Below are 15,961 nucleotides of genomic sequence, written 5' to 3' on the forward strand. Positions count from 1 at the left end.
AGTCACTCAGCTGTTCACTCCTATCAAGTCTTTACATATCAATTCAGCCGTTTCTTTCTACAGCATATCCAAGTAATATACCGCGAGACAAGAGCTGACACTCTGCTTTCTTACAGCCCCGAACAAGTCTACGCAGATTTACTTTTTATCAATTTGAAAAAGTATCCTCAGATATAACTAAGAAATGACTAAGGGCAAGCTGCAGATTTGTTGCAGAAAATCTGTCCCATACATCTGGACGTGGTTGTTTCTGCAGCATGTGCATGGATTTCTGCAAGGCCCATTCTGATGAATGGGACAGTGGCTTAAATGTCTGCAAAAATCTGCTCCATGTGAACAACTAGGGTCTTGTCCACACGTAACCGAATTGCTGCAGAAAATTTCTGCAGCAATTCCGCAGAAACTAGCAGGATTTCCGCTGCGGAAACCCCGCACTATTTCCTGCATTTTTTACTGCAGAAAATGGTGCAGTTTGTGTGGCGCTTTTCTCAATTTTGGGAGATGTTGACATCTCTTTTGAAAAACGCAGCAATTCAGTCCACTTTCCGCAGCAGGAATTGACGTTCTGTGATACGAAAAATACGCACCGCAGGTCAATTTCTGGTCGGAAATTTTCCGCAGCGCGTGGATGAGATTTATTAAATCTCCCCCACTTTGCTGCTACTGTACTCTGCTGCGTATTTTCCGTCCGCAATTCCGCTACGTGCGGACAAGCCCTAAATGTTTTACATGTTATAAGTATTTTTTTTTTATTTAAGCGAAATCCTCTTTTACTTGCAAACTATGAATTAGAATTTGGCGGGTTGCTTTTTTTATGTACAGGTATAAATCCATGTGGCAGGGAGGTTTATTGTCATGCTGGAAGAGGATAGAGGACATGGGTGATGAAAAGAAGCAGCGGGAACACCATAGGTTTATGTCTGATGCCTCTTTGTGACTGGCATCGCTCTGTGGGCGCTCATTTAAAATCAAAACTGTAGGAGTCAGAAGCGCGACTTCTGCTTATTTCTGTCTGTTCATGTCCTATGTCCAAAAATTCACAAACCCGACAAAGCAGGTAAACTGCACTCCGGCAGGTCTGTGTGTTATTCAGGTAAGTTCACTACTCCACCCATTGTTATTAACATTGTGCGATTAAAACTTTGTTTCAACAAGAAAATGAGAAACAAAAAAGGAGAGAAACAATATGACCAATACAATGTAATAATAATTATTATAATAACACCAGGAACATTATTTCCTAATAGGCCCAATTTTATACAATAGTTTGGTAAATTGCCAGTTTAGCCCATAAACATTTTAAGGCCAGGTTCACACACGCAGTTTTGATGCAGTCTTTGGTGCATCAGTATTTTATTTTTAACTTTCCTTCCTTTAGGATCGAATTCTGGCTTTAACTCAAAAAACGAAGCAAAAAAGTGCATCAAAACTGCGCGTGTGAATCTGGCCTAAGGCTTTCCTTCACACGCACTTTTTGTGTGACTTTTTTGGGCAAAAGTTTTTTAGTAAAATTGTACATGCTGGGTTTTTTTTTGGGCATTTTTTTAGTGGCGTTTTTCAAAATAGTGTATTTTACTACCTGCGTTTCTTTATGTGCCGTTTTTCACATTGCAAATCATGTGATTCAAAGACTATGTGATGCGAAGATTCCTCTTTGTAACTCGTGCTTTTTTTCTGAAAAAACGCCACTAAAAACTCCATAAAAAACGCAACACACATTGACACAGGTTTTTTTTTAAAAGAGAAAAAAAAATATATTAATATTTATGGCACAAAAACGCCACTAAATGATGCAAAAACCGCCGAAGCCAAGCTTGCTGCAATTTTGGAAAAACGCCACTGACCCAAAAAACGCAAGATAAAATTAAGATTTGACAGACTTGACAGCAGAAGAGTCATGGGCTTATATTTACTAGTGATATTTTTTCTCTTTATTTTAGGGTTAAATGATCTTTAAAGGAGTATTCTAGCCATTATACCATGGATCATGATAAATGTTAGATCCGTGGTGGTCTGACCACTGAGACACTCATGAGCACTACATTTGTTGACCCCTGCACCTCCCCACGAAGAAAGCTGTGGTAGGGAAGAGTGTTGGCCAAGCATACGCTGTGCCCCTACACACGCTTAACAAAAAACGGCTGAAAATACAGAGCTGTTTTCAAGGAAAAACAGCTCCTGATTTTCAAACGTTTTTTAAGCAATTTGCGTTTTTTACAGCCGTTTTTTTTGGAGCTGTTTTTCTATTGAGTCAATGAAAAACAGCTCCAAAAACTGCTCAAGAAGTGACATGCACTTCTTTTTACGAGGCGTTTTTAAAAAAAATGTGGCCGTTTTTATAAACGGCCGCACAAAAAACGCCCCGTGGGAACGAAACGCTGTTTTTCCCATTAAAATCAATGGGCAGATGTTTGTAGGCATTCAGCCCCCACATTTTTAGCCGTTTTTTGGGGCGTTTACGGGCCGAAAAACAGCTGAAAATAGCCCGTGTGAACATACCCTAACGCTATAGGAGGTACGGAAATAGATATGGATAATGATATATGGAAATGGCTGGAATATTCCTTATCAGAAACAAATCTCTATATATCAGCAACATTTGCTTAGCTAGACCACCAGAGCTGATCAAAGTAGTATAAACGGTTAAGTGTTATTATATTATATACTATAATGTTTAGTTCCAATATTACCTGGGAAATGTGCTAACTGGGGATGTGCTGCTAAGGCTGTGGGTGCACCAAGCGTTCCCAAACCACCAAATTCGGAATGTCCTGAGCTGGCTGCGTGCAGGCCGAAGAGTGGGTGGCTGATCATTGGAAAGGCACTGGACAGATTGAATGGTTGATCTCCAGAAGCTCTGAACAAGTGTCCTAGAAAATCAGAGACGAATACACAAATTAATTTAAAAAAATCTCACACAAATATACTGTACAGATTTCAGCTCCATTAAGATAGTCCTCCCGAAAATTATCAGAACCTCTGTCTAAACCGTCTCTTTACACACATGGATAATCTCCATCCATAAGAACAATTATAAAGGAAAGTAAATGCCCTTAACACTACACATGTATTTTTCCATGCGATCATCATTAACGTGCCGTGATTGATTTGTAAAAAAGTTTTTGGTGGCTCAGATAAAGATTGGACCTCAGATAATGATTGCACTTGATGGGTTTGCTCATTTATGTCCATAAACTCATAGTCACTTTATAGAAGAAATTGTGACATCTAAACCCAAGTGTCGACAATGGCTCACAGACACGATCATTCTCGAATCTTCATCATCACATCGTAACCATCGCATGGAGATTGTCTTATGATTGTACCCTGCATAATATCTTTGTCTTTATTGTGCCAACATATTCTACAGGGATTTACAATCAGGGGAAGAAATAAACCTATAAAAATAACAAATGAAAACTATCAAACAATGACATAAAATTAGAGTGGGCAGTGACCATAAGAAGGGGGTGAGGCGAGTGACACAATGGGTACTAAGTGCTGATTTTGTCCAGTGGATCAGCCTCTTGTATGTAGAACAAGTGGCCCTAATCTCACCCCATCAAAGTGTCATCATTACCCAATACTAAACTCATGAGCAACTTGAATAATGATGAACATATTACTTGGCATGTCTTCTTTCTTTTCCTACGTTCTACAGCAAAATGTTGCCCATGACCCCCTCTATTTCTCTTATTTCTTTGCCTTCTCCCACCACCCAGTAGTGAATTTTCTTCAGATTGTCCAAAACATCCTGGATCCATCTTTGGATACCTTGTGCTATTACTCTAGCCATACTGATGTTTAACATTTATATGAGTATTCTTTCCACATTCATGGCTTAGCCATGGTTAAATATAAAGAAGTTGTATGAGATGTGATAAAGGGTTTGTTTGTTTGTTTTCTCACTCACAGCCCATGAACATGAGTGGCACAGTTTCAGCAAAAAAGTGGATTTTTATTTCTAATCTCATACAACTCCCTTTAAAGGGCTTTTTCCGAGAGCAAAAATAAATTGGCTTAAGGCAGGGAATGTGATCAAATAAAAAAAGAAACATGGCTTATCCGATATACCTGTGCTACAGTGGTCCCACCGGTCTTTGTTAGCTGTCCTGTACTGAACACATGCCGACTATCCACACATGATCGCTGCACCTCTGCTGAGGCCAGTGAGTGGCTACAGCGGTCATCTGCGAGTAGTAACCACGTCATCACTGCAGGATAGCTAACAAAGACCGGCAGGGGATACACCAAATGAGTAATGTTTCTTTTGTAATTTTATCACATTGCCTGTTTTAAAAAAAAAAAGAATTGACTCTTGGAAAACCCCATCTTAGGCCCCATGTACACGGCCGTACCCATAATCACGGCCCGTGATTGTGGGCACGGCCCGCCGCGGACAGCCATCCGCATTTGCGGGTCATTTGCGGGTCATGCTCCCATACAAAGTATGGGAGCACGGGCCGTAAAAAGCAAAAGAACGGACATGTCCTATCTTTTGCGATACACTTCTAAGTCCCGGACACCTTCCCATAAATGAACGGGAAGGTGTTCGTGGTGAATAGGTCCGTAATTGCGACTGTAATTACGGACGATTTTAACGGTCGTGTGCATGGGGCCTAAGTATATACTTTTTTTAAAATCTCACTTAAATTCCACTTCAATATTGAATTAAACAGACAAAAACTTTAATATTAGTGCCGCGGCGGTATTTAGCTTGCTCCTGATATCCCTGGCAGCTGAATTTGCCAGGGTAAATTGCCTTCGGCTGTTCACTAGCCAATCAAATGAATGGCTGCCCATGTAAGACGTGGGCAGCCTGAGTACACAGGATCTGCGTCTTAGTAGCTCTGAGATGTGGACACCCCCTCTATGATGTCATCATTTCTTAATAGGATGATGATGGGAAATCCCCTTTCATAAATAAATATTTGCTGCTACCAATAATATTTTGCCTGGCGAATATGCCTTACCAAAAAGATAACCTAAAACCTCAGAAGACTAAAGGCCACTCGGCCGGTGCAGTGAGCGCCAATCAACGAGAAATCCTTGATCGGCGATCGCTTGCTCCTGTCACACAGAGCTATGGATGGGGACGAGCGGTCGTTACCCCGATCGCTCACCCCCATACAGTATTATCATGTCAGCAGCTCGTCTCCCAGTTTACACATCAAGATGTGCTGCCAACGATAATCTTTTACGTTTTTTAAAACGATACGACCAGCAGATGATCGGGCGTTTGCTCGTTCATCTGCTGATTGCTGCCCCTTTTACACAGGGCAATTATCGGCAACGATCGTTATATTAACGCTCGTCTGCCCAATAATCGGCCTGTGTAAAACCCCCTTTAGTGTCCAGATATTCAGTGCCCATCATATTTTTATTTCTTAGTAGAAGTAACACTCTTACAAATACAGACACTACACTTGCAGAACGACTTTTTCAGCTTTACATTGAATATACAATATTAGAAAATGGGTATACAATACTTAAAAAAAACAAAACAGGGATGTAATCTGCAGATTTAATAGGATTAAACATTCATCGTCTTGAATGCACGCCAAGTGTGCAGAGGTTATAGTTTATTATATAATACGCCAGATAAGCAGCTGGGAATTGAAGCTCATTGTCTAAAATGCTGAAGTAAAATGCTTGCATGTAGATTATCAGATGATGAAGAAGAGCTGTAGGCTACTAATATATCATTTTATAAGCCTTATTCAATTTTAAGGAAACCTGAGCATTTCTAGGGGTTGTGGGATTACTGTAAAACTTCAGAGTGACCCCCAACATAAACTAGCATGGTGGGACCTGTAGTTAGACAGCACTAAGAAAGCCACTCATAGACATGCCTGGAGGTTCCTGAGCCTCAGTCCAAAAGTTATACTTTGGTCTGCCAACGAGTTGTCAAATCATCACACACCGTCATATAGAATGGCATCACTCTGTATAGGACCTCCAAAAACACCAAAATGCTATGCCACTGGGGTGACAAGTACTCCTTCTGCAGTACTCAGCTCAAGCTAAAACGCAAGAACAGACTCCACATCCTCTACGTGCATGCAATTTGGTAAGTGGGTTAAGCCAGTTCAGCGTTACATAAATCTTACTCTTACATTTCCATGAATAGATGCCATTAGTGTCAGTCACCCAACTTTTCACTGAATAGCATATAAATTTGCATTATATTGCATAACAATGCAGATGTATATGATATTCACACACACACACTATACAAACATACAGATTTTCCCTTTTAGAGACCAAGCAACAGTACTACCACAACAGTGACAGTCACAGTGCTCCAACAAGACAGCCAGTGCCCTCCACTGTGCCCCATTATAAAGGCTACCACAGTAGTCAGATTAGAGACTGGAAGTGCCCTCCTTGTGCCAGCCATAGTGCCTAGAAGCGTTAACCAAGATGTTTCCATAAATACCAGCCAGAACACTATAATATTCAGCCGCTGTGTCCAGAAAGGCTATCAACTATATCCACATAAGTGCCAGCCACACTAACCCCATAAACATCAGCCACATTAACCCTATAAGTGCCAGACACAGCACCCCTATAAGTATCAGCATCAGATCCGCCTTAACAGAGCAGGAATAGCCTTTTCCTAGTTTCTTCCATGCTCCTGCGCGGTGGGATGTGCTCACGCCTGAAGCTCAGAGATAAATCGGCTGAATTGAACAAAAAGGAGTAACACTTGATATGATCGGTATAGACCAGACAAAGTTAGTACAGCACCTCCCCCAATAGGGTCTACAATAATAGCTATTACCCCAAATCTGTTACCCCAGGCAAAACTTAAAGCTCTTGGGCCCCAAAGCAAAATCTGTTACAGGGCCCCCACCTACTATGTGACAGCTCAGAAAGGGCTGAAGAAAATCTATTTTCTTTCCTTTTTTTACTTGTCCTCTTCTGTTAATTTCACGGCAGCTTTTACGGCATGTCTAGACAGAGGTCTTTGCATAGGCTGAATCCTTACAAAACAACAACACTAATTATACCATGGACTCTTAATACTTCTGTCCATCTGCCCACGTTACAGAGCATTGCAGATAATGCTAGTTATACATTTATGGTGACAAAGGAAAATACCTACTTAACTTTCATAGCAATTAGCTTTCATCTTAGCCGTATTCCTGTAAAGCTCTCTCTTGCTATAATTTAGAGTTTGCAAAATAGATAAAACATCCCCAGGAAATGGAACAATAAGAGAGCGCGGCACAAATATGGTTTCAACGAGATGCTACACTGCAAAACCTGAAACAGCGGCTGCTGAATCGTTTTCAGATTTAATAAAGTGAGTGGATTTCTTATACAAAATATAATCCCAGAAAACATGCAAAACAGCAATACTTAAACAATGAGAATTCTGCGTCCATAATCAAAAGCCCCCAAAAACTGGAAAGTGCAGGGTCAGAACAGCAAAGTGTTTTTTTGATAATCTAAAATATTACTGAAGAGCATCTATAGGGTGATATGTAGGACATGATAAAATGTCAATGACTGTATTATTACACAGAGAAAAAAAAATAGCCACAGTGGTAGCAGAGCGGAGTTTTTTTGTGATCTCTCATAGAAACCCAGGAAGACAAATTGTGCAGTTGTCTAGCCCTTTTGCTGCCGGAGGTAAAAAGTGAAATGGCGCCCCACCCAAATTGGAGATGGGAAAGTGCAGGGGTGGACTGTATATGGCAAAATGCTGCCCCATTCAGTCAAGGGAGAGTACTGCGTGAGGTAAAGTTCTCGCGTGTGCTCGTGGATCGGGCATCTCTGGTCTTCTGAAGAATCTACCGTTTATAAGAATTTCAGGCTTCCGGTGGTGTCTCTTTCCAGGGAAGAAAATACAATGGACAGGTTGGAGTTTACTTGCTAATTCCATAGCTGAGCTAAACATGTATGATTATGGAGTGATCTGTGGTGGTAATTACATGGTAATTGCATAGCACTTGTATGTCTTGTCATACTGAACACTGTGAAAAAAGTTGCTGTAAGGTTTCTACGCTGTAACAACTTTTGGCTGTTATGTTCATGATGCACTTTTATCTACACCAATAAATGTGTCAGTCAAGGGCAGACTTACCATAGGTGCAACCTATGGTCTACCGGGTAAATAAAGCCTTAAAAGAAGAGTCCTACTGCCTATACAATTGCATGTAAGGAGCTAATGAATATCAATGCTTGCAATTACTGGTAGATTGTTAAAGGCTAGTGTATGTTAATGAGCTGTTGGGGAGCAAGTGGCCCATATACTGCCCTTGCACAGGGGCCCTCTGCTGTTTGTGTCCACCCCTGGTGTCAGCCATACGTCAATTGCATTTCCCTCCACAGGTGTGTGTTGGCAGGTGCATCCAAACAAAAGATTGACGGTGGGTAAAATAATTTCCCATAGTACCCAAATGCAACAAAAGGGGGATCCCAACTGGCCAGCACAGAGTACCAGTGACCCTCCATGAGTTTAGGGGCAACGGTTTCTCCAAAATGGCTTTTCAAAGGTATATATTTATACAGATTTTACATTAGACATTACACATACAGGTTATTAATACAATTATTAGGGCCTGTTCATATCACCGTTGCCCTTCTGTTGGAGGTTTCCGTCGGGTTAACCCCTCAGCGGAAAGCAAACGGAAACCTCAGCTTCTGTTTCCCTCACCATTGATATAAATGGTGACGGAAACCTAGCTAATGGTTTCCATCTGTCACAGTTGTGACAGGGTTTCGTTGTTCTTGACGGAACCAATAGCGTAGTCGACTGCGCTATTGATTCCGTCAAAACGACTGGACCCTGTCACAACGGTGACAGACGTAAACCATTAGCTCGTTTCCATCCCCATTGAGTTCAATGGTGAGGGAAACGGAAGCTGAGGTTTCCGTTTGCTTTCCGCTGAGGGGTTAACCCGACGGAAACCTCAGACGGAACCTCTCAACGGTGATGTGAACACAGCCTTCAACAATAGTAATCGCAGTCTGTAAATAAATCTTTTAACATAACAATCCAAGCACTTTTTTTTTTTTAACTAAAAGTAATCTTTAAAATTTTGTTTCTGATTTTCTAAGCGGTGCTTGAGCTTCTATTAATTAACCTTACTCCTTATTTAAGTTACACCTCAGTTCTTGTAGTCCTTGACTCAAACACATCCTTTAACGCACTTCACAACACACATAAGATGCACTTAAGTTTAAGACAAGTCTGAGGCTGTCGATAATATTCTAATAGAATACTTAATAATATCTACATAACATTTCCAAATTTGACATAAAAAAGTTATAACATTATTCATCATGACAATTTCTTATGTTTGATTGTGAGAGAATTTTTAAATTGCACCAATTATAGCCATTCTTTTAGGTGATTTTGTCTTCCTGGGTTTCGTTACACGGTCGCATCTGAGGTCCATATTCCCTTAAAAAAAAACAACATTTTTTTTGCCAAGAATAGAATTGAATCCCAGTAAAGATATGGTTCCTTTCCTTCTTTATCCTGCTTGGATCCGTTCATTTTTTAACAAAAAAAAAAAAAGGAAAAGAAAACACGAATCTCAGACAGACTTTTTAATCTGAGTTATGGGCATCGTCCTAATCCATTTCTAATCCATCATATTGTCTGAACAGATGTCTGGCTATTTGAAGACACCTTGGTCATATGGCTTTTAGGTTCAGTTATACTGTTTCTGTAATAAAAGTGATTTTTCATGAATAAAATATAAAGAGGCGCCATAGCCTCTTCATTGTACTGATCAGCAAAGATCCTGGGGGTCGGATCTCCAAGATCAAATATTGATGTCCTATCTTAAGGGTAGGCCATCAATGTTTTAGTCTTGTAAAAATTCCTAAAAAAAGGGTTGTATGCGTTGGACAGTCACTTTTTATTAGAAGGGTCTCTTGATATTAAGGGGATAACAGGGCGTCTCACTGCAGGGACCATCAGTGATCAACTGTAATCTGTAGAGGAGATCGGCAGCAAGTGTTCAATTCCCCTGCAGCTCCACCGATGGGGAAATTAGGAACTGTGTTTGAATGCTTATTAAAACGAATGGCCTTTCTATGTAATGCACATTAGTCATTATATTGCATTTGTTATCTCATGTGTTTTAATAATTTACTTTATATACCTCGTATTTTTGTAAAAATTTGCCCCATTATGGAGAATAAAAAGAGAGCTTGGCCGCCTTACAAGTTTCTTCTCATATGACACATAAATATTTATTTGTTTTTAGAACCGGGCTCGAAATTGCAGAATCCAGGGACAAGTATATATGTATATATGCGAGGACAAATTCTCTGCTGATCAATACTAGATACAACAACATACAAAACATCTAATTATATAAGTGACATATAACAAACACATGACAGCTTTAGATACGGTACATAAAATGTATAACTTCGGTCATTCAGTTTTATATCTGATATATGAAGCTGTGCACAGGTTAAGAATGAAAGCAAACCTTGTTGTGTAACTTCCCAGTTTCACGTCAAATACAGAACTTTGTTATAAGCCGAGCTATTATATGCTGTATTATTCTCACAGAGGTGGGGTCATGTACACACCCAGAGCACTTCCTCACATAGATGAATAAACAGCTTCCTAATTCCATTGCCACAATATTAAAGTCTGTGCTTGTTTAAGTATGGCAAATTGTACGGTATCCTATACACAAAAGTAAAACAGGTAAAGTGACTATAATGAAGGCCTGAGGCTTATTCACCATTACGGAATATCCGCAGACTGTTGAATATGACCAACCTATATAATGCATGATATCATGTCATAATCCGAGAGGATTGGGCATACAGTACATATTGGGTATACAAAATAACAAAACTATAACACACATGTATCACATAAGTGTAAGGTTATTATGTAAGAGGAATAAGGGAGCAGTCACATGCCGCAGATTCTGTTGCAGAAATTTCTGCAACTGAAAATCAATTCCATGAATATGGTTGGAACTTGCAGAAATCCATAGTTATTCCTTGAAATTATACCTGTGAGTTGGATTGGTCCAAATACACAAAATATGACCTGCTGAGGCATTCGGTTACCGCAGCCAGACTCGAATAATGAAAATTACTCCTCCATTCCTCACTTCACTTTAATTGAATAATTTATTTTAGAACAAAATCGCAAAATAAAAGATGTAAAAAAAAATTATGTACAGACCTTACTTTAAATAGACACAAACTTTTCAAACAACTTATGCTTATATAATAGTATACCTGATATAAAACAACTTTGCCATTTACTTTCTGTTAAAATGTAGTGTTCTATCTATGCAAGTCCTGTGTGAAGTTACTGCCACTAGGTGTCTCCTTTCCTGTAATCTGCTGCCCAACCCTTGTTGTTAAGCATTGGCCATCCCTAGTTACAGGGCAGAGGAGACGGACCGCGGAAGGTAGGGGTCTGTCATTTCACTGTGCTGCTATAACTTTCTATAGAGAGGGGAGGGGGGAGCAGGAGGATGGAACAGAGAGAAAGTTATGCAGCGTGTAAGTCTATGGAGGGCTGATGAGTAGGGAGAGGAAACAGGAGCAGAGAGAAACACACAGAGACACTGCTGCAGCTACTAGTAAGATTTCTATATCACCCTAGTGCTAGATTCTCAGCTACACTTCTCATTACTGCTGTATAATCTTCTCCATGCTGCTGCAGCTCCTATATATATATATATATATATATATATATATATATATATATATATAGCGATAGGAGAGCAGGATTCTCCTCTTCTATGTGTGCAGTATATAGAAGACATGATAGCCATTAGGTGCCACCCACTAGCTTTGAGACAACTGAGAATTAGAGATATTGTCTGCAGAAGGGAAAACTGCCACAGAATGCCACATACAAGTCATATAATGGCCAGAAATAGTGTTATTCCTCATGTACACACACGACAGCTTACTCTGAAAAGTCACCTGAAAAGTTAGGTACGCTTTACGGCACAGTCTATGACATGAACTATGATACAAGATCGTGCAAATCAATATTACAGAGGACCACACACTGAACTTTTGCATTTCCTGAGACAAGTCCAGTACCAGCAGCTGTGCCTAGCGGTCCAGAAATCCATCAGAGATGTGACTAGTGAGAAACAAATATGACTACTCTTACCCCTTTCCTCCCCCTGCCTACTGGGATTCGTTAAATTTTGAGAGGACCTGGAGAACCTTTCAGGCTCTAGCCATGACTTTAATTTATGTGTATTTTACTTGCTTTGTCTGCTGGTTTATGTGACAGCATAGTCATAATGGACAATGAATTGAGGTGTATCTTCCCCTAAGTTCACCACTCGCAATCAAACGCCAGAGGTCGATAAAACGTTACTATAGGCTTATAGGGGAATCCTGTTGTGAGGTGTCCCATTAAGAAAACAATATGAATAGGTTGAGTCCAATATAATCATCCACCCTACATTTAAAGGTGTTGTTTGGTTTAGAAAGCCTAAATACTCTATTAGGGATTTCAGAATTTATTGAGAGGTTCCACTCATTCATCTGTTAGCCAATCCGAGAAATGGCTACAAAAAGTGCCTCTCTGGAGAACCCAGCAAGTCTGTGTATTATAAAGACAGCTTATTGATTCCAATGAGTATCATGTAAAACTTAACTTCTTCTGAAGCAACGCTGTATCATTAAATTAGATCGCTCCATTGTATACACACACACACACACACACACACACACACGTTTGTAAAAGGAAATGTGTCATGAGAAAATAACCTATTGTTTAAATGAAGTTTTTATGTTAGACATTTTTTTTTAAAGAAGTTTGGGTGTTTTTTTTTTCTCTTTTATCTTTATTAAAAAAAAATCTTTAAATCTTGCAGATTTCATATTGGCCGCTGAGCCTCATAATAGACTGACCCATCATGTTCTGTAGAGATCACTTCTCAGCAGTCATATCATTATCATCACAGGTAGGATTAAAATGGCAGGTAGCACCTTTATATAGATAACACAGCATCGACCATTCATAATAGACTGATCTTTCCTGTTCTGTAGAGATCACTTCTCAATAGTCATCTCATTATCATCACAAGTAGGATTAAAATGGCAGGTAACACCTCTATATAGATAACACAGGATCCACCATTCATAATCGACTGATCTTTCCTGTTCTGTAGAGATCACTTCTCAGCAGTCATCTCATTATCATCACAGGCAGGATTACACTGACTTGTAACACCTATATATAGATAACACAGGATCCACCAATCATAATAGACTGATCTTTCCTGTTCTGTAGAGATCTCTTCTCAGCAGTCATCTCATTATCATCACAGGCAGAATTACAATGACAGGTAACACCTCTATATAAATAACACAGGATCCACCATTTATAATAGACTGACCCATCCTGTTCTGTAGAGATCACTTTTCAGCAGTCACCTTTATTATCATCACAGGCAGGATTACACTGACAAGTAACTCCTATATATAGATAACACCGGAACCACCATTGACAATAGGTGATGGATACAGCTCCCGTCCTCCACCTCACTGCACAATGACCTCTGCACAGGTCACAAAGCATGCCTAGAAAATTCCCATAGATGTCAATGGGTTCCCCCCTGTTCACAGGTTCCTATTATTAATGTTTCTGCTATAAAGCAGATCTCTAAATGCTGTTAACAGCAGCTCAGCAAGATGGCTGCTCCCATAATCATGTACAGAAAATAGAATTAAAAAAAATCTACAATCAAAAAATAAAAATAGATCAGAAAAAAAAGATTATGTTTCACTATCTGGTTTTAATTATGAAAAAAAATATATAAGCGATACATTCCCTTTAAAGCCCTGTAAACACTCGGGTTCTTCGCTCAGGCAGATATCATCTATATCTCATTCCTCAAAATGAATGAATTTACACGTTGTGTCGTATTTTACAAAATTTCCCCCGTTCTATCACAATTTGTCACAAATAAGTTGCCGGTTTGCTTTGATCTTTATGTGTATAGAATTTAAATGGCATCATTAGTCATACGCGTATACTTAATTAGTCGATATGCAGTCACTTGAAGGAGCTAAAGTAAAAGGAAAACATCAATTTTCAACAGAGGATACAAATACCATGTTACTTTAAAGGTGACTGCATCTGCTAAAAACACTACATGGAAAATGTAGGACCATTATATGGTATACAAGAATAAGAATTCGAGGTCACTTTGGCTGCATTGCATGAAAGAATCTCTTCTTTGTAAACTCATAAATTATTTGTTGGTGTAAAGATGAATACGCTACAGTGAGCCAAGATGTGTACCAGAAAAGACATATCAGGTTTATCTCCGAATCCAGCTGAGGAAATCAGCTTTAGATCACAAAGCAATCACTCATTACTAGTCCGAAATGTCAATGTTACACAAAGCAGAACTGTATGCAGAATGACTTCTACAAAGAACTGATAACATGCACGGAGTAGGAACCGACTGCAGGTTAAAGTGGCAGTAAATATCTTTATATTGGGGGTGGTCATTGTGGGAGAAAAGACTATCAGCCAATGTGTACAAAAGCAATGAAATATATAATCATACCCACAAGAATTCCCATTTGTATGTATTTTTTTTTTTTAACAACAACAATAATCAAATTGAGGGCTTGTGTACACAGGCGTATTATGGCTATTTTAGACCTTCAAGCACTATATGGGGTCTTCACTGTACCTTCTTATGCCTCTGATTTCATTCTGTCGGACAGAAAGAAAAACATGCCATATTCTATCAGACACGATATGGAAGTATTCTCTTCTAGAACATCACTTCTGCGGGAAAATATCTCCGTACGGAGGCACCATATGGCAGAAAACGGAGTGCTTACAGTTCTGTGCCACCGAGCTGCAGGGATATACACATGGATCTGCTGTGAGTCTGAGGCCTAAATCTAAGGACTTGTGTACACGACAGACTCCGTGTGCCGCCGTACAATGCCCAGTCGGTTGCCGATGTATGGATCTTCCCAACGATAAGGGAGAAAAGCTCAGCATCTGATGGAGAATGCCACAAAAACCTTATGAAATCGGAGGCATACGGAGATACATTTAATAGGAACCCTATTACAGCTCAGTACAAAACTGAGCCATAATACGGCCGTGTTCATGAAGCCTAATTCTGTATGGCCAAACACATTTAATAGCATTTTTCTGTTCAATGAAACATGTTGTCCTCCAGATTTTGTGCTTACGACCCATTGCTAGTGGCAACAACCACATGTGGTGCTCTTCCTGTCTGGCAGCATGTGCCCACAGTCGTTTCTCGAGGTCCCAATCTGAGTCTTGAGAGTATGTCTATGCAACACATATCCACAGTACGTGTAACGGCTGTGGTCACGGACCGCTGCCGTCCCTCACCTTCGGACGGTCGCGACTGCAGACTCCTGGCTTCTTGCCAGCATCTCCCTCCTCGGCGATGACCGCTCGCGCGGCTGTCCTGCTCTGAACGGTTTACTAAGTTGCACGGGCGCTCGTCCCCGGCCTTAAAGGGCCAGCGCGCGCATACTAAATGTTCCCTAACCAATCCCCAAATCATCCTGGACTATAAAAAGGGCTCCGCCCTTCCACTACTACTGAGCATTGTTGTTGTATTCCCATGTTAGTCTTGCAAATGGTCCCTTAGTTGTTATCCTGCTCCCAGTGTTCCTGTATCCTACTACCTGTATCCTGTATCCCGTAACTGTGCTTGATCCCGAGTTATATCTAGTGTTGGAGTCATGTTGTCATCTGCCACATTCCGTGTCTTCCGCCATGTCTGCTGTCATCTACCGTGCCAAAGCCTCTGCTACACCTTGTGTCTGTCTGGACTGTTACAGTAACTTCAGCATACCACAAGTTTGTGACAGTACGTCCATAGCACACCGTGTATTCAGACTCCAAGAAGCATTACTAGAGGCAAGATTTATTCCGAGAAGATAAGCAGTCAAGGGGGCACCACCTGCATGCTTACTCTATACCAAC

General features: G+C 40.2%; 1 protein-coding gene across 19 annotated transcripts in view; it reads right to left on the reverse strand.

Annotated features, from left to right (window-relative positions):
• Positions 1-15,961, reverse strand: part of BAZ2B (bromodomain adjacent to zinc finger domain 2B) — a 241,997-nt gene that overhangs the window by 65,842 nt on the left and 160,194 nt on the right. For all 19 annotated transcript variants that reach the window (XM_075829327.1, XM_075829326.1, XM_075829337.1 and 16 more), the window contains one exon: positions 2,691-2,870. In XM_075829327.1, the coding sequence (XP_075685442.1) occupies positions 2,691-2,870 (180 nt within the window). The remainder of the gene's footprint in view (positions 1-2,690; positions 2,871-15,961) is intronic.

This window comes from Rhinoderma darwinii, chromosome 6, assembly GCF_050947455.1.
Source record: "Rhinoderma darwinii isolate aRhiDar2 chromosome 6, aRhiDar2.hap1, whole genome shotgun sequence".
Classification (NCBI taxonomy): domain Eukaryota; kingdom Metazoa; phylum Chordata; class Amphibia; order Anura; family Rhinodermatidae; genus Rhinoderma; species Rhinoderma darwinii.